Genomic DNA, 27359 nt, shown 5'->3' with positions numbered 1-27359 from the left:
AAGTTCCAGTTTATCTTGAATTTTGACTCTGCTCTCTCTCTAAAGCATTGTTCGTGATGGGGATTCTGTTTTGGACCTTTGTTGCCTTTGACTCCTCCCTCTTTCCCTGCCCAGTGGTTCAAACTATTCCTGATACGATGGTCAGCCGTCCCATCCCAGGAGGACCACAGTCTCCCTATTCAAACCTTCTCCTTACTCATCCCCTAATTGTTTGGCCCCAAACCAAGCTCAGCTCTAGGCACTTAGTGAGAATACCTAAATATGTTTTCAAATAAGTGAACAACACTGAAGAGGAGATGGTTGAAACCCAGTTTATTAGACCAGAGGCATGCGTCACCCAAAGCCCTGCCTGCTGTTCCCCTATCCAATGCACACTTTTTGGCCTCATTCCTGCTTCCCTCTGGGGAGGTATGATCTCTGAGGAACTCCCAGGAACCAAGAGATTCCAAAGATCCTATAGCCTTACTCTCCAGCTCCAGGCCAATGCACAGGTGACCTGCTCACAGGTCCTGTTCTGGGATTGAAGACCAAGACACAGCTGGGGAAGGAAGGCCTGGAGAGGGGCTGGGGCTTAGGCCTGGAAGGAGTGTCTGGTGGAGGGAGGGGGCAGGCCCTCCACCTCACTTGTCTCTCATTAAGATAGGGAGGGACAACAGCAGAGCTTTCAACTCCTCCTCTAGGCCTCTCTTTCCTACCAAACCCACCTCACCAGAAAATAAAAGTGGTGGGCTTGGGTATCAGGTGAGGAAAGGGGGCTGGGCACCCAGAAGGAGGAAAGGCCACTGACTGAGGACCTCAGCTTCTGCCTGTTAGCATCCCACTGCCCCAGCTTTAGGAGTCACCAATCCCCAGCTCCCTTCTGTCTCTGACACACTTGGCTTAGTGTCCAGGGCAGACCTCCATCCCCTGGGTGGGGGCTATCTCTACAGCAACCCCTTCCCTGGGGATGCTACTGTCAGCTGGGCAAAGGGCAATGGGATAGGAGGAGCAGGGGAAGAGAATGTTAAGGCTGCAGGGAGGGTCGAGGGTGCCCGGGTTGGGGGAGAGGGTGAGGCCAGAAAGAGGCAGAGCTTGTGATTCACAGCTTCCTTTGTCGCCACTGAGACAGTGCAAAGGTTACAATGCGCGTGTCGTCTCCTTGTGCTTCTCAGAGGGATGTGTGTACACAGTACAGACACCAGGGGAGAGAGTCCAACTCTTTATACAGGCGAAGGCATTCAGAGACCAGGGAGGGGGCAGAAACATAGAAGGTGGAACTTGGGGTGGGAGAATGGTTCTCAGAGACAAGAGGGGATGGGGTGGAGACAGACAGGGCTGGGGAAAGTATATACAGAGATATAGCAATATAGAGTCTGTATCATATAGAAATAGAAAGTGCAGATGAGGTTGTTGAGAGAAGCAAATGAAGTTGGAGAAGAGGATGTGGGAGAGTTCCATAAGAAAATTTATGGACGTGGCCCTCTACAAGGGCCTCCGGGAGAGGGACTAGTGAGGTTAGGCACCAGTGCCCTTCTCCCTGAGCTGGATGTTAACCAGCCAGGTCTTTTGTGGGATGGTGAGGGAGGGCTGCCTCTTGGGATTTCTCTCCAGCAGCTGTGGGGTGGGGGTGAACTTACAGGTATCAGGATGTTGCCTACAGCACCAGGGCCGCATCTTGACCCCATTACCACTTCTTAAGGGGATCCCCGACCCCCACGAGATTCCACATGGTGTGAAAGAGTGGGGCAGAGGTTTTAGTTCCTGCCAGGAGACTTGGGTTTGGGGACAGTCACTGGGCTGAGAGGGTCTCTTAAGGCTGGGGAAGCCTCCCTCCCCCACACTAGCCCTCCCCCTTAAGGTACATTCTCTGGTTTGGGGCCAAATTCCAGACCCCAGGGATCCCTTCCACCCCTCACTGGGAAGGGCCTTTGGTGACTGGTGGCAGCAGAATGTAGGTGGACACTCAGATGACAGACAGCTAGACAGACAGAATTCAGGCTGGGAGCTAGGGGAGGCAGCATGGAGAGAGGGGCAGCCTGAGGTCCCTTGCCCCGTTCTCCCTTTTTAGTTCTTTCTTAGATTAGTTTTGTTAAACGTAAAAAGAATGGGATAGAGGCAGGGAGAGGACTCTATGGTCAAGACTCCTTCCTTACCACAGACAAGAGGAAAGATCTGCCCCGGAGTGTGGGGAGTCCCCAGGGCAGATGTGAGGAGGCAGCTGGGGGCCCCCTCGCTCTCCTAGTCCTCCCCATCTAGGCCTTTGGTTCAGCGGCCTGCGGGGCTCAGCAGGTAAAGTCCTCGAACGTGCCTCGGGCCGGATGGTGAGGTAGGATGTTGGCAGCGTATGTCATCCCGGCAGGGTGGCCCCGGAGGCTCTCGCACGGGTTCTAGGGGAAGGGCACAGGACAGGGATGGGTTATCCCTCGGAAGGGCTTCCGGTAGTGCTGGGGCATTCAGGAGACAAAGGAGAGAAGGTGGTGGCAGAGGCGGGTGGGCGGGGGTTGACAGGGGTTCCTGGGGCGGTGGAGGCAGGGGCGGGCTGGAGGGCGCCCTCGCTCGCTCCCTCACGTGTCTTTTGACGTCGTCCAGGCTGAGGGCCACGCCCTTGTCCGCACTGCTCCTTTTGGCCTCCTTCTGGCACTTTCCTCGTCGGCACAGCTTGTGCTTAATGACCTAGGACCGGGACGGGGCAGGTGGGCGGGCTGGACCCTGCCCCCACGTGGCCCTGCGCCGGGCCCCGCCCCCGCTTACCTCGTAGGCGTAGTCAAAGAGCTCCAGCACCGTGAGGATGCTGGCGCCGATGAACAGCCCCATCTGGCCCCCGATGTCACCTGCGGGGGCAGGGGCCAGGGGGGTCAGTGGGGTCAGGACGCCGTGGGGGCAGCAGGGTTTACTGGGACTGGGGCAGGCAAGTTGTATTCTCAAAGAGATTGGCAGCCTTCGCACAGAAGGATCGCAAAGCCAGATTCGGGTGGAAGTTTTATTTTCTTCTCTATGCTTTTCTGCGTTTTTCTACCTTTCTAAAACGAGCAGGTGCTTTTCAAGAAAAATAATCGTTTACAAAATACCACAAAACTCTTAATTTCTGGGCCGATTTTAGGAGCGTATAAAATAGTCTCCACTTCCATGCCTACGCCTCCCTCATGACCACAGTCCTGTCTTTTCTCTTTTCCACTTTGCCCTAAGAGAAGGCTCAGTTCCCTTCCCTCACCACTTACCAAGACAACAGGGTTTAGGGAAGGGCCTCTGGGGTGGAGGACCCTCATGGGACAGAAGTGAGCACCCTGCTTTTGGATGATAGGGAGCCATGCCATGCCCATGGCATGGGAAGGGGACAGGTGCCATCAGCAGCTCACCCAGGAGCCCTGCAATCTCATAGGCCTTCTTCTGTTCAATGGTCTCATAGTTGAGGACTTCAAAGAAAATGTCCAGCACCAGGATGTTCTCCCTGCACAGGGGTTGGGGGAGGAGACCTAGGTTCAAGTCATATCTCTGTCTCTTACTAACCAGGTGACCTTAGCAAGGCAGCCTCTCTGAATCTGTTTCCATATCTATAAAATGAGACGCTGATGGAGATACCTGCCTTTTAGGATTAAATGAGATGGCATATAGGGAGAAATGTTCTGTACCATATGCAGTATGTATTAAGTATAAAGTGACTACTGTTACAACAATGAGGATGAAGAGGGAAGAGAAAGGGGTGCTTTCCTGCTTATTCTGGCCTGATCTTCCCTGCATACCCACCCTAGACTCTTTGCTTGCCTTTTGGACCTTCCCCGTGTTATCTCAACTTCCCCCTGCCTGCCAGCCCCCGCCCCCATCAAACCCCACTCATCCATTCCACAGTCCCAACCCAAGGGCCTTGCTGTACCCAGTCAGAGCCCTTACCCTATGTATTGCTCAGATTTGTTGAACTTCTTGGCCAGGTACTTGGCTGAGGCTTTGCTGGGGATCTTGACCATGGACAGCTCCTTGCCATAGCGGGTCAGGTTGCAAGGCATTTCACACACGCAGTACTCCTGGTCCTTCTCCACCAGGAAGTCTGCACTCAGCCAGGTGAGAGGTCCCAGTTGAGTGGTGCCCTTCTGCCAGCACCTTCCCGCATGCACATCCTAGCTCTGCCCAGAGAAACCCTGGGCCCCTTTCTTTTTCCATGACCTGCCTGGATGCCAAACTCTGCCAACATCCTACCTCACCATTCAGCCTGAGGCATGTTTGAGGACTTTACCTGCTGAACCCTGCAGGCCACTGAACCAACGATGTAGATGGAGAGAACTAGAAGAGTGAGGAGAACCCCAGCTGCCCCCTCACAGCTGTGTCCACCTTGAGCTAATTCTCACCAAGCCTCACTATGGATATTTCTTACTCTTATATCTCATTTCCTCAGGACCCTCCAGGGTCAACTAGCTGAGGGGCTGATGAAAGAAGATGAAGGCCATTCCAAGGTGACCTCTGTTCATTTTTCATAGGGTCCTCTGAAGATGCTTTTCTCAACTTTATTTATTATTATTATTATTTTTTTTTTTTGAGGCAGAGTCTCGCTGTCACCCAGGCTGGAGTGCAGTGGCGCGATCTCGGCTCACTGCAAGCTCCGCCTCCCAGGTTCACGCCATTCTCCTGCCTCAGCCTCCTGAATAGCTGGGACTACAGGCGCCTGCCACCATGCTCGGCTAATTTTTTTGTATTTTTAGTAGAGATGGGGTTTCACCGTGTTAGCCAGGATGGTCTCGATCTCCTGGCCTCGTGATCCACCCACCTCGGCCTCCCAAAGTGCTGGGATTACAAGCGTGAGCCACCGCGCCTGGCCGATTATGATTATTAATTTGAGACAGGGTCTTGCTCTGTCACCCAGGCTGGAGTGCAGTGGTACAATCTTGGCTCACTGCAACCTCATCTCCCAGGTTCAAGCAATTCTCCCACCTCAGCCTCCGGAGTAAAGTAGCTGGGACTAGAGGCACATGCCACCATGCCCACATAATTTTTGTTTTGTATTTTTCATAGAGTCAGGGTTTCACCATGTTACCCAGGCTGGTCTCGAACTCCTGGGCTCAAGCAATTTGCCCACCTCGGCCTCCCAAAGTGCTGGGATTACAGGTGTGAGCCACCATGCCTGACCATTCTCAGCTTTAGTATCAGACACAAGAGCGGGTGCAGCCCAGTCCAGGAGTTATGTGAGACTTCTGGGAGCTTGACCTGAAACTCCTGTGCACATGGCTGGCAGCACCTTTTCCCTCCCCCAGACTGCCCCAGGCCAGGGGCGCTCACCCAGAGCAGGATCTGCACACTCCTTGTACTGCTCTGGAGTACAGTATGGGGCATCCCCTACAGAGGAGAAAAGACAATGATACAGGATGGGGATTCAAGGGGTCTGGTGATGGTGGTATTACCAAAGGCCTAGAAGGTGTAAGCTGGGAGAGGATGGGAGGGGAGGACTGGTGGGCCCCCACGCTGCCCCAGAAGTGACTCACTCCCAGTCTATACCTTCTAGACCCTTCCCACCCATCCCTGGAGGTGCAGGCAGGAACTGAGGTCAGAGAGACAAGAGCCAGATGGGTGTGGAATGGAGTGGGCTGGAACTGGGGTTGGGAGATTGATACGGATGGGGAGCTAGTGAGGGGCAGTAAAGGCCCAGGGACCCCAGGAGTATGCTTGGAGCCCTGGGCCTGACCTGGCATGTGCACCATGCGGCAGTTGCAGTTCTCCACCAGGTAGCGTGTCTCACAGTCAATGCGGCAGGCGGTGATGCTGTAGGAGTCGAAGAAATCCAAATCCGAGTCCATGGTAACAGCTTTGCAGGTGCCCCAGGGCGGGGGCAGGTAGATGAGCTGCTGGGAAAGCCGGGGAGCTGGGGGAGTGCAGGGACTTCTCCCCAAATCAGCTTGATGGACTCCTCTGACAAGATGCAGATCTCTGGAGTTCTGCCTCTCTCTCTCTGTAGCCTCTGAAGGTCTCAGAGTTTACAGAGCATTCTTGTTCATTCAATCACTTATGCTTCGGACTAGCCAGACTACCACCCAGGTCCTCACTCACCTGTCCTTCCCATGCTTGATTGCCCACCACTCCATCTGGACCCCTCAACACCCCACCCCAGGACCAGCCTCCCATGGCCCTCTCACCCGCTGCTCCTGGCAGGCCACAAAGGTCTGGAAGCCTGGGGCCACGCCAAAGCCCAGCTGGTCGATGAAAGGAGGTTCATCCTGACTATGGATCTGTACTTTGATGCCTGCTTCGAAGGACGTCTCGTCTAGGGGAATGAGGGGTGTGTGAGTTGGGAGGACTCCTGACTCCCTAACCCCCCTCAGACCTGGGGGCATCCTACCTCTCCTGGGAATAAGCACAGCATACACTGGGACTGGGGTGGGGGAAGTCTATAGGGTCCTAGCCCATCCCCCAGCCTCCTTCTGGGTTTACCAGCTCTGAGCTGCTCTGACGACCCCTGCATCCTATACACTTCTTTTCTTACCTGGCTTCTGCGCTGCATCTTGGTGTTTCAAATACTTTCTCCCAGAGTGTCACTGTTTCAGATGCTCTCCATTTCTCCCCCTCCCTTTCTCCCTTTTCCCCCATCTCTCTCTGCCCCAAGGCCCCCCGAGACCAGACAGGCAGGCAGCCTGAGAAGAGAGGGAGTTATTTATAGAGTGGTGGTGGCGCTGATGGAAAAGGATGGCTGGTTACCTTGGAGAGTAACTGAGCCAGGAATGGGGAGCCAGAGAGATGTGAGTGTGGAAGTCAGGTAGAGTCAGCAATGGAGATGGTGAGATGCTGGGGGGAGAGGGGAAAGCCCGGGCCCTGCCCGGGTCTCACAGAGAAGCCCAGGAATCCCCTGGCAGAGGCTGGGGCCTAGAGCCATGCAGAGGGGCCCCTGAAGCGGGTGACATACCAGTCTCCCCCCACACAGGCAGGTACTCGTCCTGCTGGATGTCCAGCATGATTTCCAGCCCATTGCCTGTCCCACCCTTCATGGTCTTCAGCCGCGGCCGCCCATCTCGGCCTGAGTTGAACGTGTAGCACTTTCCATAGCGTGTGAAGACCTGGCGGGGGTAGAGTGGAGAGCCTGAGTCCTGCCAGCACCCTCTACTCACCAAGGGCTGTTCCTAGTCACCCTAGCTGTTGGAATCTCAACACCCTTTGGGAACGGTTCCTCCTGTGCAGCCTGTTCTCCATTTGCTCCCCTCTCCCACCTGTTTCCCGCCCTTCCTTGCCCTCTGTGTGCCCTGGAAAACTGTTCCTGGTAGGGTGCATAGCCTGAGCTCCTTTGCCACCTGCATGGGCTTCTAGTTGGGTTTCACAGTTGGGAGGTATTGGTAATGGATCAGAAGGCAGGAGGAAAGATTGGGGTATGAATCCTTCTCCAGCCCTCGCCCCTCTGTAGCTCTAGTAGTGGCTTACGCTCTCCATGATTACAAATCCGGTCAGGGCTCCCTACACAGCACTGTCTTCTTTTGTGCTTCTTCGGCCTAGGAGTGATAACGATTTCATAGTACTGCTCGCTGCCTCAGCCCCTCTCACTGGTTTTCTTAACCCTGCCCACAGATCTGTCAGCAGTCCCTTTGTTAAAGTCTTCAACTAAATCATCAGGTAGCTGTCTTTTTCCTGCCAGGAACCTGACATATGCATTTTCATCACCAGGATCCCAACATAGCCAGATCCCTGGCCCCTCCTTGGGACCCTTTCCTCAGGCCCAAGCTCCTGAGGCCTCTGAGACATACCTTCTCTTCTCCTAGATTTCACTCTGGGAATCTAAAATTCTGCTTTCCCCAAGACCCAAACTTAGTTTTTTGTTGTTGTTTTTTTTTCGGTTTTTTTTTTTTTTTTTTTGAGATGGAGTCTTACTCTGTTGCCCAGGCTGGAGTGCAATGGTGCAATCTTGGCTCACTGCAACCTCCATCTCAGCCTCTCAAGTAGCTGGGATTACAAGCACACAACATCACACCTGGCTAATTTTTGTATTTTTAGTAGAGACGGGGTTTCACCATGTTAGCCAGGCTGGTCTCAAACTCCTGACCTCAGGTGATCCGCCTGCCTCAGCCTTCCAAAGTGTTGGGATTATATGCGTGAGCCACCGTGCCCAGCCAAACTCAGTTTTTTGGTTTCCTTCAGCCCCTAGCCCCTTGGGTCTATCATTATTCTATTATCAGCAGAACCTGAAAGTAGACCCAGTTGCCATGCCAAGGACCACGCTCAACCAAGCACCAGCACCTCTTCTCCCAGCACTTGGGACTGAGCCCCCAGGGCATGGTGCGTGTGTTAATGCTTTTGCAAAACTAGGAGGGCCTCAGGAGATATCTCAGCCCTGGGGGCTGTCTCCCCAGTCTTCTCCCCGCTCCATGCCCCAGTGCAGCCCTGGTCACAGTGCTGATTAAAAAGCTGCAAAGAGAAAAGTAAACCAGTTATTCTTGGCCTTTTCCCCACAGCCTCCTTGAATGTCCCCAGGTTGGGGTGGCCGTGCTTTTACTACTGCTGGATGGTGACAAAGTCCACAAAACAAGTCATAAGGTGAGTCAACACAGCCCAGAGCAGGGGACAGACAAAAGAGTTTCAGGCCAGACTGAAGCCGCAATGGCAGTAGGTTACTAGGGAATAGGGTCTTTGTCCCCTTCCCCCTTCCTAGAACAGCCTCCTCCATTACCCTCCAGAAAAGGAAACATACTGCTCTCCCCACTTTGTGGGTGAGGTCTAGGGATGAGGCAAAGAGAGAACTCCAAGGGCTCCTAATCCCCAGCCCCACGACCAGTTCTTGCGGCACCCAGCCACAGGCTCCAGGCTGGACATACACTCATGCCTACACTCCATCCAGAGCTATATGGGATTAGAGGTGTCTGAGGCCGGCTAGCAGCCCTGCCTTGCGCTGGCTCAGAGGACTGGGCTGCTGTACAGTGGATTGCTGCTGCCACCTGGTGGGCCTGGGTGAGAAGTGTCTGCTCTACCCTCAGGCCCAGAGGAAGCCACGTTCCTATGGCTCCTGGCCTCCCTGAGGCTCAGTGGTCCAAACCCCCAGGCCCCTGTATGCCTGCAGTCATCCCATGATGCACTGGTATGATGACACCTCCTGCCCCTACACTAGGGAGGGGGTGGAGGACTGAGGGATGGGTGTGTGGGGCAGGGAAGGCCTGGTACCTGGGAGCTGGTGGAGCAGGAGAGCAGTCAGGCCAGACAGACCTGGAAGATGAACTTAGGAGAGACAGTGGGGTGCCAGGTGACCCTCCAGCAGGGAAGGCCCTAGACCCCTGGGTGGGGGGCCAAGCAGGAGGACAGTTCCCAGTGACAGCTTCCCCTAGGAAGAGGCTCGCTGGCCACTTAAAGCTGGGGAGAGGGATATGACTTAAAGACCTGTTATTTACCCTCAGACACACACACACACACACACACACACACACACACACACACACACACACACAGAGCTGGTGGGGGTGGGGCACCCGTAGGAGGGCACAGGAAGACCAAGCAAAGATGCATTGAAGTCCCTGCTGTGGGAGCTGCTGACAAGCAGCATGGTGAGGTGGGGGTGGTGGGGGATGTCCCCACCCCTCTACTGTCTCCCTCTCACTCCCTTCTCTTGTACCACCAGAAACCAGGCAGCACCCACCCCAGCTTCAGTCCGCGGGTGCTAGTCAAAATAGTGAGCAACTGGCCAGGCATTGGTGTCCACCACAGATCAAAGGTTGACCTCACAGATGGTGCAAGGTCCCAGGCCCTGCTGGACCATGAGGAGGTCTTGGGAAGGGCAGGTGAGACTGGAGGACATGTAGGGAGGAAACACCAACTAAGACAGATGTGTTTCAAGATTCTAACGGGAAAAGCAGTGCTGGTATGGACCTGGGAATATCAGCCTAGCTTCAGGCCCTGGACTCCTGGGTAAGCTCTGGCCTGGGTCAGCCAGGTGAGGAGGGGGCAGCACAGTCATCAGCCCCAGCCCCAGCCCCAACCCCAGGAGGTGACAGTCAGGGAGAGCCATGGCAGACACTCTTGGGGTACTGTGGCAGGCATGGGGCCCCACTCACCACTGAGAAGTTGTGAGGGCCACAGGGCCCCCCTTGGTAGGAGCAATAGAGCAGCATGTCCTCCAGCCGGTGGCAGGAGCGATTGTAGAAGCGGTGCAGGTTAAAGGGCTCCCCAGAGTAGGCCTCAGGGCCCGGTGGAGCAAGGGGCACCCCAGGGTCATCACTTTCATCCAGTCCCAGCATGGGGGCCAGATAAAGCAAGTCAGGGTAGCTGAGCTGGGACAGCCGCACGGCATTAGTGTTGCAGAGGGTGACCGCCGGGAAGGCCAGCTCCGTGGTGGCCACTTCGTTTAGCAGGGTCACGTGTGGGTAGCTGAGGTAATAAGCAACGCGGTCCCCTACCTGGCACAGGAAGGCACCCAGTGCCAGGACAAAGGCCACCGCCCACAGCGCCTGCCTTGGTCCTGGACCCCCCTCCACAAAAATGTGGTTGGTGCCGTGGAGGGTGCAGCTGTTGGCAAAGGCCACCAAGTCCATGGGTGAATGCCTCTTGCTGGCCTCCTTCCTCACTGCCTCCTTTTCCTTCTCTTCTTCCTCCTCTTCTGATTCTGAGATGTCCTGCTGCTGCTGATGGTGGTGGGGACCCCAAATATCTCCCAAGGGCCCTGGGGCCTCCTCTCCAGAGGAGAATGACACAGAGCAGAAGATCCGAATGGGCATTTTCTCCAGGGGCTTCCTGGTGCCAGGGATTGGCAGGAGGAAGGGGGAAGGTGCCAGAGGGGAAGGCTATGTGACCCCAGGCAGAGTCTGGCAGAGCTAGCCACCCAGCTTGTCAGTCAGGTATCCACAGCCTGGCTGGCTGTCCTTCCTCACCAGGGCCTCTGTGGCAGTGTGGCTGGGGCGGGGCATGGGAGGAGGACCAGCCTGCCCTGCCAGGGAGGGCGGGTGTCTGGGCTGATGAATAATTGATGGCAGTGGGAAAAGGAGGGCTGATGGAGAGCAGGGGGCTGGAGCCCCTTTCCTGTCACCCGCTCCAGCAGCACAGAGAGGGTTTAGGACACAGTGGAAACCCTGGAAAAGCCTAGGGCTGGGACTCCTGGAACCCACCCCTGCCGGTGAGGAGGGACCCGGCACCATCCTTTGCGCCCACTGCCATGATGATCGCAGTGACAACAGTCCCCACCCCCCAGGACACACATAACACATACTCATGCTCTCTGTCATCCTCCAGTCTGTTCCTCATCATGTCCCTCAGTGCCCGCATCCCAATTCTGGGTCCTCTCCCTTATTCTCCCTTCATCCAGTTATTCCTCTGGGATACCTTAACCCCTCCGTGCCCCACCACCAGGCACTCTCTCAGACCTCCAATTCCAGTCCCCGACCCTGTTTCTCTTCCCCTCCCTCCCTGGCCCCAGCTCTACTTCAGGACAGCATTACCAGCCCTAGTCCCACCCCCTATGCTGAGCTGTATTTTGGTTCCTTTCCTCTCCCCTACTGTCCTGTGGCTTGTGGGCCAGCCCAGGTTCCATTAGCAGCAGTCTCTCACTGACCACAGACTCATTTCTGACCAGTTCCCGGCACTAAGGGGAGGGACCCTGTCTCCTGCAGTGGGAAAGCTTCCTGGCAGATCACCACTACCCCTTTCAGCTTGCCCCCTGCAGCCCTCAACAGTTTAGGAGTTCGAGGAATTCTCTGGTGGATGGAAGAAATTGAGATCAGTGCTGGGGGTGGGGCAGGGGGACCTGGGTCAGGTAGACAGTATTGGGAACCAACTTGGGGTTCCCGCCAAACCCTCAGCCTTGCAGACTCCCGGCCTCAGTCTCTGAGGCTCCCCTGCCCCTAATTTACCATTCCCTGCCCCCAGGCCCCTGGTCCCTCTATGTGCTCTGATTACTCAGGGACACTGGTTGAGGAACTTGAGCCACCAGCCAAGTCTCCAGGGCCAAGAAGGTGACCTGAGGGGAGGAGGGGAAGGTTGGGGAGGGAGGTGTAGCAGATTAACTCTTTCTCTGCAGGGCCAGAGGAGGAGCAGTAGGGCTAGACTGGGGCTAGGTGGGTCTGCTTGGGCCTCCCCATTCCTTAAGCATCCCCTAGTCCCAGGCTGTGTTCCCCCTCCTCCTCCTCTCTTCTCCCTCCCTGCTCCCACCATCTTCCCTTCTCCATTTGCAGAGACCCTAGAGTGTGTTGGGGATGGGAGGCAGAGTGCCAGGTTCTAGCAGAACTGAGTGATGTGGAACTTTTGGCCTCAGCTTTGCTGCCAGGGACAAAGAGGCCCCAGAATCGGAGTCTTGACCTCTCGCCCCCTCCATCCTTCTGCCACTGCCCTCAGATTGGGCTAAACAACAGCCACTGCCCTCCTCTTTCTGCCACTGCCCTGCTCTTTTGCCTAAACAACAGCCTCTCAACTGGTCTCCCTGCCTCCCTGCAGTTTCTCCCCACCTTTAGTCCATGTTTTGTGACTCTGACCATTCTTCTGCTTAAAGACCTTTTCTCTAGCCAGGCGTGGTGGCATATGCCTGTAGTTCCAGCTGCTTGGGAGGCTGAGGCACAAGAATCGCTTGAACCCGGGAGGTGGAGATTGCAGTGAGCCGAGATCGTGCCACTGCACTCCAGCCTGGGTGACAGAGCAAGGCTTTGTCTCAAAAAAGTAAAGATCTTCTCTCACTTCCCACTGCCTCCTGTGAAAATTTAGGCATCTCTTGTGGCCCCACAAAGCTGAAAGCAATGTACCCTCCACCTCAGGCCAGCATCCAGCCGCCACCACCCATCCCCAGACACACAAGGCTCATCCACAGTCCTGTGCCTTCCCTGGACTCCATCTGGAGAATTCCTACTCATTTTTCAAGACCCTACTCACATATTACCTCCTCCAAGAAGCCTCCCCCAACTCCACAGAGCGCTGTGAGTGCCCACCCAGGGAATAGACTGAAGGGTCCAGTTCTGCTCAAGGCCCTACAGCTATGAGACCAAGAGTAAAAGAGCAGGACCAAGAGACCATGTGCGGGAACAGGAAGCAAGGAAAGCCAGGAACACCCTGGGCAACCAGAGATAAGTCATTGCAGAGATGAGGAGAGACCCCCCCCCCACCTTGAGCTGCTGTCCTCAGGCTTCTCCTGCATGAACCTGTGTGTCCTCTCCTGTGTGCATCTTTTTCCTGCCTGCCAGATCTTGAGCTCTCAGAGGGTAGGGGCCTCCTCCTTTGCATTCCCCAGGAAGTGCTTCAGAGAGGACTTCCAGACTTGAGTGGAGTGGGCTGAGGCTTGGGCTGAGGAAGCTGCAGCTGCCCATGCATTCCACTAGAGGGCACTGTCCCTCTCCTTCAGATATTTTGGAAGGGGAAGTAGATTGATTTCCAGAAGGAAGCAGCAAAGGCAATAAGAGCTTCTAGCTTGGGAGCCCCAGCAAAGAGAAGGGTGTGCATACACAGACAGCGCCAAAGGACAGTAAGTTGGGTGCAACTGAATACCTCTTCCCTTACAGCAACCAAGACCACACTGCACACTTGCACATTACCACACAGACACACAGCCCTGGTGTGGGGCGACACACACACCCCAACACACAAACCCCAACACATACACCCCAACACACACACACACACCAACACACATACACAGCCCCCCACTGCACGTCCTCTCTCCTCCATCACCTGTATGCTTCTTCAAACAAATGCTTATTCTTCTAACGTTCTTTCTCGTCTTCATCTTGTTCAAGTAATTGGAGGATGAGGAAAATGTCAAAGGGCATACACAGAGGGCCCCTGGAGAGGTGCCCAAGCAGACACACACACAGAGCTGCACTCAGTTCTGAACCCTCTGTCCAAACATGCAGCCCTCCCCATCCAGACCTTCTCTTCAGCAGTGTGTGCTGAGTGGTTTCTGACTTTTTCTGTATCTCTTTCTTCATTCCAGCCACCCCTTACGTCTGTGTAATGCTCCATGGTGTTTTTTGTTTTGTTTTGTTTTGTTTTTTTGACAGAGTTTTTCACTCTTTGTTGCCCAGGCTGGAGTGCAACGGTGCGGTGATCTCGGCTCACCGCAACCTCTGCCTCCCAGTTTCAAGCAATTCTCCTGCCTCAGCCTCCCAAGTAGCTGGGATTACAGACATACACTACCACACCCGGCTAATTTTGTATTTTTAGTAGAGACAGGGTTTCTCCATGTTGAGGCTGGTCTCGAACTCCTGACCTCAGGTGATCCACCCGCCTCAGCCTCCCAAAGTGCTGGGATTGCAGGTGTGAACCACCATGCTCGGCCCATGGTTTTCAATTGTTATCTCATGGGATCCTTATACAACCCAGTGAAATAAGCAGGTATGAGAAACTTCATTCCCATCTGACAAGTGAGAAAACTGAGCCACACCAGCCTATTCAAGTCTCAGGGAGAGCAAGAAGTGGGCTGGAGGCTGGAATGAGGTCATCTGTCTCCAAATCCCTTGCTTCTTCATTCTTTCATTTACTCATTGCCACAGTGGAGAACACATCATGGACCTGCCCTCAAGGAGCTTACTGTCGAAGAGGGGAGACAGACATCAATTCAAAAATGAAAAAAATAAATATCTAACTACAAACCATGGTAAGTGCTATAAAAAAAAATATGGCTCTATCAGAGTGAATGGCAGAGGGACTTGACCCAGACTGGGGAATCAAGGAAGCTTTCTCTGAGGAAATGATGTTTGAATTACAGTCTAAAGAATAGAGAGGAGGCTGGGCGCAGTGGCTTACACCTGTAATCCCAGCACTTTGGAAGGCCGAGGTGGGTGGATCACTTGAGGCCAGGGGTTCAAGACCAGCCTGGCCACCATGGCAAAACCCCAGATCTACTAAAAATACAAAATTAGCCAGGCATGGTGACACATGACTGTAATCTCAGCTACTTAGGAGGCTGAGGCACGAGACTTGCTTGAACCAAGGACGTGGAAGTTGCAATGAGCTAAGATTGCACCACTGCACTCCAGCCCAGGTGACAGAAGGAGATTCTGTCTCAAAAAAATAAATACAAATAAAATAAAATAAAAAATAAATAAATAAAGAGGAGTAATTAGGTAATGGTGTGTGTGTGTGTGCGTGCGCACGTGCCCCTGTGGAGGAGGGAGGATATTCCAGAGAGAGAACAGAGTGTGTGCAAGGGCCCTGAAGGACAGAGATGAGAAGGGGCAAGCGTAGCTGGAGAGGTGGGTAAAGGCAGGGAGAACCCAGGTCACTCAGGGTCTTAAAGGCCACAGTGAGGATTCTGGCTCAGGGACAATTAAAGACTCCCCATGGAAGGAGTTCACGTGATCAGAGCTTTGATTTGAAAAGACAACTATGGCTGCAGAGTGAAGGCTACAGAGGGACTGCTGGGAGGCCTGTGGAGGAGCCATTGCAGTGGCCCAGTGAGACATGCAGTGGTGGGACGGCCTGGAACAGGGGTAGAGTGGAGATGTTTATGAGGCAAAATTGGTAGATCCTGTCAAGGCAGGTGAGGGAGATGGAGTGTCAGGGATGATTTCTGGTTTGCATGATGGGGTGAACAGTGGGGTGGCTCACTAGATCAGGCGCACAGGTAAAGAACTAGTTTGGGAGGTAAGATGATGACTTTGGTTTTGCACATGCTGGTCTTGAGGAGTCTTAGGGACATCCAAGTAGAGACGTTAAGTGGAAAATTGGCGACTGGAGCTGATGCTAAGAGGAGAGAGCTGGGCTGAGACATAAATTTGGCAGTTGTCAGTGTGTAGATGGTAATTGAAGTCATGAGTGAAGATGAGACTGCCCAAGAATAGAATATAAAGTTAAAAAAAAAATAGAAAAAAGGTCTGATTTGGCAGTATCCACTAAAGCTAAACAGAATCATACCCTATGACTTAACCATAGCTCCATAGCTAGTCATATGCCCAGGAGAAATTAGTGTATATGTCAACTAAAAAACATGAACAAGAATGTTCATAGTAGCTTTATAGATAAGAGCCAAAAACTAGTAACAACCCAAATGTCTAGCATCAGTAGAATGGATCAATTGTGGCATATTCATATAATGAGATACTATATAGCATCAAAAAAGAACCAACCACTGCCACACACAACAACATGGCTAAATCTCACAGACATAATCACAAGCAAAACAAAACAAAACAAACACACACAAAAGAGTATACACCGTATGGAGGATACATATACTCCAGGAAGTTCAAGAACGAGTGAAATTAGTCTATACTGATAGAATAGTGGTTAACTCTTGTGGGGTAGCATTGACTAGGAAACAGCCTGAAGGAACTTTCTGGGCTACTGGAAATGTTTTATACCAATGTAAATACATACCAGTGTAATATGCAAAATACTACACTGTAAGACATACCAGTGTAAAAATTCTTCAAGCTACAATACGGTGCATTGTACTCTTGTGATTTAAAAGAAGATTAAAGCTTGGGACTGAGCCTTGAGTAGTGATGACACTAAATGGCCAAGCAGAAGAAAATGAACTGGCAAAGAGACAGAGGAGTGGGTAGACAGAGAAGGAAAACAAAGAGAGTATGATCGTCAGGAAAGGGAGTAGTTCAAAAAAGAGGTGGTGGGGGCCAGGCGCAGTGGCTCACACCTGTAATCCCAGCACTTTGGGACGCCAAGGCAGGCGGATCACCTGAGGTCGGGAGTTTGAGACCAGCCTGACCAACATGGAGAAACCCTGTCTCTACTAAAAATACAAAAAAAAAAAAAAAAAAGGCCGGGCACGGTGGCTCAAGCCTGTAATCCCAGCACTTTGGGAGGCCGAGACGGGCGGATCACTAGGTCAGGAGATCGAGACCATCCTGGCTAACACGGTGAAACCCCATCTCTACTAAAAAATACAAAAAACTAGCCAGGCGAGGTGGCGGGCGCCTGTAGTCCCAGCTACTCAGGAGGCTGAGACAGGAGAATGGCCCGAACCCGGGAGGCGGAGCTTGCAGTGAGCTGAGATCCGGCCACTGCACTCCAGCCTGGGCGACAGAGCGAGACTCCGTCTCAAAAAAAAAAAAAAAAAAAAAAAAAAAAGCCACGCATAGTGGCATGCGCCTGTAATCCCAGCTACTCAGGCAGCTGAGGCAGGAGAATTGCTTGAACCTAGGAGGCGGAGGTTGCAGTGAGCCGAGATGGTGCCACTGCACTCCAGCCTGAGCAACAAGAGCAAAACTCCGTCTCAAAAAAAAAGAGGTGGTGGGCAACTATTTTGAATGCTATTGAGAGATCAAGAATTAAAAAAAATATAGTTGCTGGATTTGGCAACATGAAGGTGACCACTGGCTTTAGCTAGAACCATTTAGGAGGAATGGCAATGACAGGGGAAGAAAGCAGCCTGGATCAGAAAGTGAGTTAGAGATGAGGAAATGAAAACAGTGAAATAAACACATCACTTTTAGGAACTTTGTGAAGGGAAGCAGAGACACTATAGGAGCTGGCAGGTGCTGTGGAGTTGAGAGACACATATGTTTTAGTTTTTATCTTAGCACAAAGACCAATACATAGCAAGTGCTCAGTATATGTTAGCTGTCGTTACAGCTATGTATTTTAAGACAGGAGCATCTTCAGCATGTTTCATTGTCAATGGGGTTCCACTTGAGAAGGAGCGACCAACTGTAGAGCAGGGAGAGACAGAATTAGCAAGAGAAAGATCTTAAAAAGGCAGAAGGGAATAAGATGAAAATTCTAGGTTGAGACTTTATCCTAGATAAGATGAATGTTCCCTTCTAGGGCTTGGTACCCAGAAGAAGGACAAGATCTTGTCTGAGGCTTCTATTTTCTCAGTGAAGTAAGTGGGAGGCAAGGTCATCTGCTGAGGGTGAGAGGAGCTAGGAAGGGTGACTGAGAAGAGTGGAGAAGTTTGCAGTAGTCATCAGGGAGAGCAAGTTGACCAGGAAAACGCAGTGGGGTTGCCAGGCAGCACTGCACGCCCATTTAAGGATGTTGAGCATGTACGCAATGCAATGGTATGTGAGTTCCTCAGGGAGGTCCTGGCTGCCCTGGTGTGACCCTGGGGAAAGCCAGTGGTGGGTTCACCTAAGATAGGCGCTTGGCCTGATGGTGCAATGAAAAGACAGAAGCATCAAAAAACTAGGCCTACTCAACTTGGGAACGGGATTCCTAAGGTCTCTTCTCTGCACCCTTTCTTGCCCTTCCTGCCTCCCCACACTGCTTCTCAACAGAGCACCCTCTTCTAAACACGTTCCTGCTCCTACAGTCATACACAAAGAACCTGGACTCAGAAGATCTGAAGTCAGGGTCCCACTCTGTCATTTCCCAGCTGTGTGACCTCAGGCAAGTCACACAACTCCTCTGAGCCTCATTTTTCTCATCTTTCCAATGAAGATGTTAACAATTTCCTACCTACAAGAATTATGAAGCTCACATGAGCTAAAGTAAAGGGAATCTGTAAATTGCAAAGCACAACTGAAAGAGATGATTAATTTTGCTGGTATGTGCTCTGCATGCAACCAGAGGTTTGCCTGCACAAAAGCTTTCTCCCACAGCCACACACACCAAGCTGCATGGGCCCCCATATATCTCCACATGCTTCCGCTTCACACTGCACATCCACACTCTACCCCAGACACACACAGAGGTGCACATGTGTGCTTGCACGCTTGGGGCGCACATGTGATGAGGGTGTTGTGAGGAAGTCTGAGACGGCTGCTGTCCAGGGCCAAGGCCACTGCAGCAGTCTCACCCCCAGGGATGTTCTCAGCCTGGCATACTGGTGTGACACCAACTAGAGACACAAAGCACTAAGCTGCACAGCCCAACCTCCTGGGCCCACAGGACTGTCAGTCACACAGAGGGCATGCAGAAGGGTGGGAAAGCATTTTCTATCCAAGAACTCATGGGATCTCAGAAAGATCACAACTGGCCCTGTCTCTCCCTGGAGAGTGGCCTTGGAGAGCCTGGGGTGGCAGAGTGTCTGTCCTGACAGTTCCTTAAGGGAACTTCCCTTTAAGGTGAATACACAGCAGCTTCATGCTCATTTTTAAATATTCTGTGAGGAAGATGTCCAATTCCCGTGTCCAGGTAGGCTGGCGCTGCACATCCATTACACATGGGGCAGTGTGCACTTGGCCAGAGAGTCCCAGAGGAAGGGCTGCCCCTCGATAGAGAATACTCTTACAACCTCCTTAAAGGAGATTGGGCTTAGAAGCTAAGAAGTGGGGCCAGGTGGAACTTTGCCCAAAATAGAGACCAGGAGCCCTAATGCCCAGTCCCATCCTCCACCCAGCTAGGCACCCCTTCTCATTCTTGCTGTCTCCTTCCAGCTTTGCCTCCCAGAATGTGCACCCAAGGGTCCTGACTGGGACGTCATAGGTCAGAAGGTAGAGGCTTCTAGATTGGCCACCTCAAACATACAAGTGAGGGAAAGCTTGGGGGTGGGGGTGGGCAGGGGCTGGCCAAGGCTCTGAAGAATGGCCCTTGCCGGAGAGAATTGGCCGGTTGATTTAGTTAGCTGTGGAGACACCAACACATTCTATGAACCTGGCGTTCTCCGAGAGGCTGAGTTTGGCTGGGGAGATTGGGAGGACTCCCCTTGGATGTTGAGAGTCTGCTCATCCCCAGCATGTTCCCCCTTGTTCTGAAGCCCACCCCACCTGGCCTCCTTTAGTATCACCCCCATGGCTCTCAGCCCTGAACCTCCCACGCTGCACTTCACTGCCCCAGTGCAGGACCTGGCACACGGAAGTGGCACTGTCTGCTATGGGAATGAATCCAGTGGAGCTTAACACTCCCCTAATCCCAGCTTCTCATTCTGAATATTCTGTCTCCCTCGCCATCCCCTGAGATTTGAAATTACTTTCCACAAAACCGAAGCACACTCAGAAGCAACCTCCACCCACAGCAGAACATTCCAAGCTTCTCTGTGGGCCTCCCCCTCTGTCTCCAGGACACACTGGGCATGCAGTGGCCACCCCAGTTCTCCACTGGCTGGGCAGTGACAAAGGCACAAGACCAGCCCTCCACTTCCAGGCTTGGCCCCCAGAGGCACTTAGTTACTGAATTCCCTATTACTTTAGCCAGCAGCCCAGAGATCAATTAGCTTAGAGTAGCTCTCAGCTGATAGCCAGTCTGAGAGAGGGGTGGAGTCAGAAATGGCTGGGGTCTGGGGAGAAGGGGAAGAGGTGAGAGAGAAAACTGGGCTACCTGAAGGATGTTTGTGTGTATCTGTGTCTGAGACAGAGGGAAAAGGAGCCATCTGAGACCCCAACCCAGGGCCCATCCACTGGATTCCTGCAACTGCAATGGGCTCTGCTCCCGTCTCCTCTCTCCACCCGCCTGTGTTCAGATTAGGCACTTTCTGGGAGGGAGGAACAGATGAGAAGGATAAGGTAGGAGGCAGTAGCCACGAACACCTAGGGCAGGAACCCTTCCCCCAAAGTTCATGAAGCCCATGAACCCCTCCTCCAAAGTTACTGTCTCCAGGTCAGCCTCTTCTATCCTTCTGCAATCTGTGCATGTTCCCCCTTCCCACCCCTGAAGACCACCAGGCCTCTGGGTGGGGCTGCCCAAGACCCCTCTTCCCCTCTCTGCACAGCAGTCTGGGCAGCCTCTCCCCTCAGCAGCCCCTCCACTCCCTGCCTAGCTGGAGGGTGCAGACCCTGGCAGTAAGGTCAGGCCCTTCCAAGGGACTTCTGGTCTGAGCTTCTATGGGGCAGCATGGGGTGTGGGGATGAGGGGTGAAACCTGGAGATGAAGAAGCTCCGTGCTAGTCCTGGCTCTTGCCAGGCGCTGCCATCCCTGGCTCTCCTGCTTTTAGACGACCTCTCTCTCCCCACTTTGGGTCTCAGGATCAGCCACCCACAGCCACCTCTCATTGCAGGATCTTACTTCCCTAGGTGCTCCAGGGGATGCCCAGGCCCCTTCGGAACCTTGCAGTGGGTTGCGGGGGAGGCTTCTGTGCTCATTCACTCCATCTCTTCCCTGGGAGATTCTGGTCTCCAATCCAGGGTCCTGAGAAGTACTCTTGTGGACCCCTCCCAGGGATTCTTGTCCCCCAGTTTCACCCTCCTGAGAGAGATTATGAGCCACACCACACGCCCACCCCAGCATTTCCACTCTCTGCCCTCCTCTTCCTTCTCTTTCAGGCCCCAGAAATGAATTCCTGCTTCTCTCTCCCCTAGGCAAAGGGTCTAGGTCTCAGCGGAGGAGGGGGTGGCATAGGGCAGACTGGGTGACCATCTGCCAGCCCCCTCCCCTTGCTGCTGCTCAGCATTCCGGCCACATCAGCTGCTCCCACTGCCAGGGACAGATAAGGTGCAGCTGGAGGCTGGCACCAGCTGCGACTGTGCTCACTCCCCTGGCCCCCACCCAGACACCAGCAGACAGCTGCACCCCAGCCCCCCTCCATGGAACCCCTGCCCTGCCTTGGCCTGACTGGCCTCAAGGTGGGGCAGGAGAGAGGAGCCGCAGACCCCGTTGCCTTGGCAACAAAGCACCCTACCAGGAAGAAAAGGAGGTGGCCGGGAAGAGGGGGCCTTGTAGTTGGGTCACTATGGTTGCTCAGGAGGCAGCTATTGAGACCTTCCCAGCCAGGTTGCTGTGGGGATACTCCCTGCCCTGCCCTTCTGTCTCTTCAATCCTGAAAGATTTCCAAACCAGTCCCTCCCAGATTCAGCTCAGGCTCCCCATATTCACCCCCACCCTCCCAAGCTGACTCAGCCACACCTGGGGGATGGACCCTGGCCAAATGCTCTGTGACCACCAACTACTCCCTGGGGTTGAGCTGGATCCAGGAGCACATCTGGAGATATGCCTGTTACTGCAGATCCTCATCAGGGGAGCTGGGGTCTTTGAGTGACCAGAGCAGCCTCCCTGAATTGTCTTCTTATGCGTCCCCCAACCAGCCTTTAGAAACAGGGTTCTTATTGTTGAGATGAGGGTTGCCCTTAGAAATCTACAAAAGAGTCCACACGTGCTCCCACACACTATATTTTGCAAACGTGTTGAGCAAGGTCTTGGACAGTGGGGGGTGGTATCCCCACAGCAATCCTGTTGGATGGGCCCCAGCAGCTTCTTCCTGAGCCACTGAAAGAGCAACCAAAGCCCTAACCACAAAGCCTCTCTTCCGTCACTACCTCCTTTCCTCAGTGAAGAACCTCTGCTCTGAAGGCTGCAGAAGATGCCAAGATGGTTTCCCTTAGACCCTGACCCTATAGACAGCTGTTTTCTGTCAGTGCTACATCTGCCCAGGGCTGGAGACACACTCCCAACACTCCTCTGAGCCTAGCAGAGAATGTCAAGGATGTTAATCACAAGACTGAGGAGAGAAGGGAGAGGGTGGAGCATCAGGCAAGGAGTGTGGGAGCCCTTAGGACTGGGGAGCTGGAGGAGAGAGCCTGCCAGGCCCTTCTCCAGTGGGGAGGTGTCAGACATGGACTCCGGCCAGATGCCCATCTGTGTGGGAACATCCCTATGGGTAGAGCTCTTGACATGGAGAGGGGCTGGCAATGAAATCAACTAAAGAGAGCAGAGGGAGGGGTGAGAGTTTCGGGTCCAGCAAAATTCAGGGTCAGGTCTTTGATACGGGCTGCAAAACAGCAAAAACCTGGTCTTCCCTGACAACCCAGAAGCAAGAAGGGGCACAGCTGGGGCTGCAGGGTGCTAGCCTGTGTGTCTCTCCCCCAGAGTAAGAGGAACAACTCAGACTGCTCCAGAACTTTGTGAGCCAATCACATCTCCATCTGACTACTTAGAATGGTCCCCTCAGACAGCATGGACCAATCACATCTCAACATCTCCATTATTGACCAAACGTTATCTTAGCATCACCACTTGGAATCTTTCTGGACATGATGGACAGATGGAGCCTCAACTGAACACTTTCTATGGACTAACTGTGCCCAGATTTATATCTTAGCACCTCCTCAGATTGAGCCAAGCACTTCCCTCCCTCATTCAACACTACAAACCACTCAAACAAATACATTTTCTCCATCTTTCTCAGGGGTCCCTCCTGCTTGTATGTTGGGTGTGTTGGAGACAGGGGGCTCTGACTTTTGCTTCCACCTTCACCTACAGTCCTATTACTCTTGGGAGCATCACTTGTGAGACTGGGAACCCTCTGGTCTCGAGCTCTGGGGAATCCAAGACTCTCCTGCTATGAAGAAGTAAGAGAGGGAAGGAAGTGGTTCTTGCATCTTGGCTAAGCTCCCCATCAGCTTGGCTCAGTAAAGAGTGCGATCAGGTAAACTTTGTCCAGCAGGATTGACAAAGGCCCATGAAACTGGTCTGCAGAGCAAGGCTTAAAGAGATTGGGAAGTCTTGCACAGCAAGAAACACTAAACGTGACCATGGTGCCATCCTTTCTGCACAAATACAGTTCATGTTCCCATACTGCAGGAGGAAGCAAGCAAACAGGGAGAAAATGGGCAGGAAAAAGGGAGAGGATCTGAGAGCTGAGTAGGCATGGAGAGAAAAGGGTCCTGGAAAAGAATGTGAAGTGGACACAATAACTCCAGGGTCCATAATATTAATTAAAAGAGTAAAGGACATTTTCAGCTTAAGGAGACATGAGTTCTAATCCTGAACCTGTCACCTGTCACTAACTGTGTGAGCTTAGGTAAATCATTCTGCCTTTCTGTGTCTCAGTTCATGCATTTGTAAAATAGAGCTAATGTGATTATGTATCAAGGCAATTGAGGGGAGCCTAGAAAGCACGTGAAAGAGTTATGAACATTGTCCATTCATTTGGTGTTATTGTTTCTACATGGCTCCAGAGCCTCTGGTCTCTTTGCCATCCGGGTCCAGGTCTTAACCCTCAGGAATCTGTGTGACTTGCCCAGGGTCGCCCAGCACATCAGATGCCAAAATCAGTTTCCCTACGCCCTCCCTGAGGTGCTGGCCTGAGGCAGCCACATCTGTGGGGTATCTCCATTTTAAGATGCAAAGGAAGCCTCCAAGGCAGCCATGACTGGGTGTCCTGATGGCCTTCCTTTCCTCAGACCCTGGCTCTGTGGCTCTTCCTGGTAAGCAGGGAACCTAACCAGTGTATGTGTCTATGTATGGGGTGCAGATGGCACAGAGGGAGTTACTGTCAGGCTATTTAAGAGAAGGTTTCCCTTACTTGTCCTTCACGGTGCTTCTCAAACTTTAGTGTACACTCCAATCACCTGAGGATCTTATTAGATGCAGATTCTGGTTCAGTAGGTCTGGGAAGTGGGGTGGCAAAGTCCTGCATTCCTTTCAAGCTCCCAATTGATGGTCCTGGACCTCACTATAAGTAACAAGGCTGTAGCTTACCCACCTCTCTGCTCAGCTCTGACACCTGTGGCCTAGAAGGTAAGCTTGGTGGGTTTGTGGCTATGTCAGGCCACGTTTGTGCATATATGTGTGTGTTGTGCACTGTAGGCTCTCTTTCCTGCCATCATGGCTGCAAGGCTGAGACTCAGGCCCTCAGTGAGTGTAAATGTGTCCCTATGCTGAACAAACTCCCCTTCTACCAGAAGCAAACCCCAGGACACACAACTTCCTCTCCCAGAGTAGCAAGCACCTGGAGAGGCCCAGCCTGCTCATTGTCTCCTCCTCCTCCTCTGTGGGCCAGGCTGACTCACACCCCACACCAGGGGACTCACCACCTTGAAGTCTTCAGCGCTGCAGACCTCTCCCCGGAAGTGGCAGGACAGCAGCATGTCTCGAATGTCGTGCCCAGCTCGGTCATAGAACTCACGCATGTTGAAGGGTTTGGGTTTGAAGCTGCGGAAGTTGGCTTTGTCCTGCAATATCTCCAGCTGCTTTTCGTCTGCCATCTGTGTGTCTGGTATCTCATACCTGGGGCCCGGGGGTGAGTGGCACACGGGTCAGTACAGCCATCAGTGTCCCACACCCAACTTGGGTGATGGGGGCAGCCTCCAGCCCTGGGGATCAGGCCCAGGTATAGGCAAGGAAGGAGAGCTGGGCATGCAGAAGATCTACCACATGGGTCTGAAATGACAGAAGGATCTGTAGTGGCTGCCCAGGGGCAGGGCATCCCAGTATATGGGTGAAAGGAAGCATGGATAAGGTGGGCAGAGAGACAAGGCAGGGACTGTGGCTTTTATACTATAGTCTCTACCCTTTAAAGATGGTCTGTGCCCATCCGCCAGCTGACGAGAAGGTCAAGACAGAGTGGCCAGAATAAGGGTAAAGCTCACTCCAGAGAGGGTGACAATGTCTCATATCTCAGGCTGGGTAGGGGTCAAGCTGTTCTGGACTATGCTGGGATCAGAGGCTGGGTGTCCTTAATTGGGTGCTCAGCAGCACCCTAACTCCTCTGCTGTGAGTGGCAGGTTTCGGGGTGGGGGTGGGTTAAAGGGCAGGCTTGACTGGCCTCTATGGTGAGTTAGGGAGGCAGACACCCTGACTGGAACTCACACAACTCCAGGAGCAGAGCTGAGGGAGGGTGGGAGCCACCCACCTGTTGTTGAGCAGGGCCAGAAGCTCCCCGGCATGATACAGGTCATTCTTGGAGACTTGGCTAAAGCGGAACTCGTTGAGGTTGCACAGCGTGACAGCAGGGAAAGTAAGCTGAGAGGCAGCCACCTCATCGAGCTTGGTGACATGGTGGTAGTGGAAGTAGTACTGCACACGCTCCGTGCACACACACAGCAGCACAGCCAGCGAGCCCAGGAAGCACAGGGCCCACAATGCCCGCTTCAGAGACAGCCGCTCGTAGGAGAAGATGTGGGCCAGGCCGTGCAGCGTGGAGCTGCTGGCGAAGGCCTGGATGCTCACCGGCTGGACGCCACCCACCTCCTCCTCCTCGGCCTTCAGTTCCATCCTTGTTGAGGGGATTCTGGGGGAGGGGAGAGGGACAGTCTGTCATTGTCCTGGGATGGAAGTACACATGGGGCCCCCCCTCCACATGTGCCCATCCAGAATCCTCATCTCCAGAGGTCACCACTCCTCAGGCAGAAGACTTCCCTGCTTTGCAAGCCCAGAGGTGGCTGACCAAGGGACACATCCAGGGTTCCTCCAAATACACAGGAACAGGGGGTCAGGTCAGGCCAAGAGAATGCTCTCCCAGAGAAGCTTCCCAGGCCCGGGGAGACCCCAGATACAGTCATCCAAGATTGACGGGGAAGTCCTGATGCACCCATAGGCAGGCGCAGGAGTTCCCTCCAGATGTGGGGTCACTCTGGGACAAGAATGTCCACCCCATCCTGGAGATGAAAACTGGCCCAGATGGGCTGACCCCGGGGTAAGGAGCTCCTCTCCTGCTCATGGGTATTCACAGGACGGGGCTGTGGTCCTAAGAGCTAAACTGGGGCCAAAAAACCCCCAGGGAGGTGGCTACCTCTGGGGAGGGGCCCAGCCTGAGTCCTCACCTGCGGGTGTCTCCAGTTCTGAAATAAGAGCAGGCTGTGTGTGTGTATGTTGGGAGTGGGGGGTGGCGGGCTGCCCGAGGTGGATGTATGGAGGGGGGGCGCGGTTCCCTATGACAGCGAGCTGTCCCCGCCCCGGACGCACCCCCCCCCCCCCAGTCCAGCTTCTCGTCGCAGTCAGATCCCCTGCTCGGCCCCCGCCCCCCTCCCCAGCCACCGAGCCGCCCCAGCAGCAAGGGAAATCCAGAGGGAGGAGAGTCCTGGCTTCGGGGTGCCGAGGAGCCCCGCAGCCAAAGGCAGGGGGATCGGAAACCCACCTGAGGGGGCTTCGGGAAGCCGGCAGCCGGCGGCGGGTCCTGGGGCGCTGGACCGGTCGCGGGCTCAGCGCCGAGTCGCGGAGGAGCTCATGGCCCGGGGCCGGAGCCCGGGGCCGCCGCGGCACGCCGCGCAGAGCCCTGCAGGGAGCGGCCCGCCCGGCCCCGCTCGGCTCCGATCTGTCCGCCCGCCCGCGCGCGCTAGCTCGCTCTCTCGCTCGCCTCGGCTCGGTCCGCCCGGGCTCGGCGCGGTGCGCGGTGCTCTCAGCCCTGGGATCTGCAGGGATCCATCGTCCGGCCGGGAGGCGGCGGGAGGGGAGGGGGAGGGGAGGGGGAGGGAAGAGGGTGCGCGTGCGCGCCTACGAGTGTCTGCGAGGCTGTCCCTGGGCCGGTGTGCACGCGGGGCTCCGGACCGGGGAGCGGGACCCAGGACTCCCCGCGCAGCCTCGCCCCTCCTCGCGGCAGCTTTCGGCGGAGCTGCCTCTCTCCAGTCCCGGAGCCGTCTCCCTGCCTGCGAGGCCCTATGGCTTGTGTGTGTGACTCGGTGTGTGGTGTGTGTGCGCGCGCGCGTGTGTGCGCGCAGGAGGGAGGGTGTCTGCCCCTAGCGTCCCCCTCCCCGCGCTGTCTCCTTCGGATCGATGCTCTTGCCTCTTGCTGCTGCTTCCTCTGGTGGCACACACGCTCGTACACACACACACACACACACTCCGAATCACACTTGACTAATTCAAGCACTTAGCCCATATGGAGACAGACACACATACCGACCAGAGTCACAGCACACCATTCACAACCACACCCCCCACCAACAGATGTCCACGTATCCCGGGGGCCT

The 27359-nt window shown here is 54.1% G+C and overlaps 2 protein-coding genes across 5 annotated transcripts; both read right to left on the bottom strand.

Moving 5' to 3' along the window:
* Window positions 1-295: 295 nt before the first annotated feature.
* LOC123566814 (uncharacterized) lies at window positions 296-2043 on the bottom strand (the record flags this gene model as incomplete). Its single annotated transcript, XM_045365211.2, has 1 exon — window positions 296-2043. A coding segment is annotated over one exon (549 nt), but the record flags the coding sequence as incomplete, so codon positions are not given.
* ASIC1 (acid sensing ion channel subunit 1) lies at window positions 296-26834 on the bottom strand. Of its 4 annotated transcripts, none has more exons than XM_015430901.3 (12): window positions 26528-26834; window positions 25304-25681; window positions 24483-24678; window positions 6860-7010; window positions 6096-6223; window positions 5648-5807; window positions 5245-5301; window positions 3868-4021; window positions 3336-3427; window positions 2731-2810; window positions 2548-2652; window positions 296-2366 (listed from the first exon to the last, which is right to left on the bottom strand). In XM_015430901.3, the coding sequence occupies exons 2-12, from the start codon at window positions 25663-25665 to the stop codon at window positions 2262-2264; spliced, it is 1590 nt and encodes a 529-aa protein (XP_015286387.2). In that variant the 5' UTR covers window positions 25666-25681; window positions 26528-26834; the 3' UTR covers window positions 296-2261. The 4 variants fall into 4 exon arrangements, with proteins under 4 accessions (XP_015286387.2, XP_005570867.2, XP_015286386.2 ...); XM_005570810.4 differs by having other exon boundaries at window positions 5648-5804; XM_015430900.3 differs by lacking the exons at window positions 24483-24678; window positions 25304-25681; window positions 26528-26834 and adding an exon at window positions 9981-10813.
* Window positions 26835-27359: the final 525 nt, after the last annotated feature.

The sequence above is a fragment of the Macaca fascicularis genome, chromosome 11 (genome assembly GCF_037993035.2).
Source record: "Macaca fascicularis isolate 582-1 chromosome 11, T2T-MFA8v1.1".
Lineage (NCBI taxonomy): Eukaryota > Metazoa > Chordata > Mammalia > Primates > Cercopithecidae > Macaca > Macaca fascicularis.
Note: the sequence above shows the minus strand (reverse complement) of the source record. Positions and strands in the feature narration are given on the sequence as shown.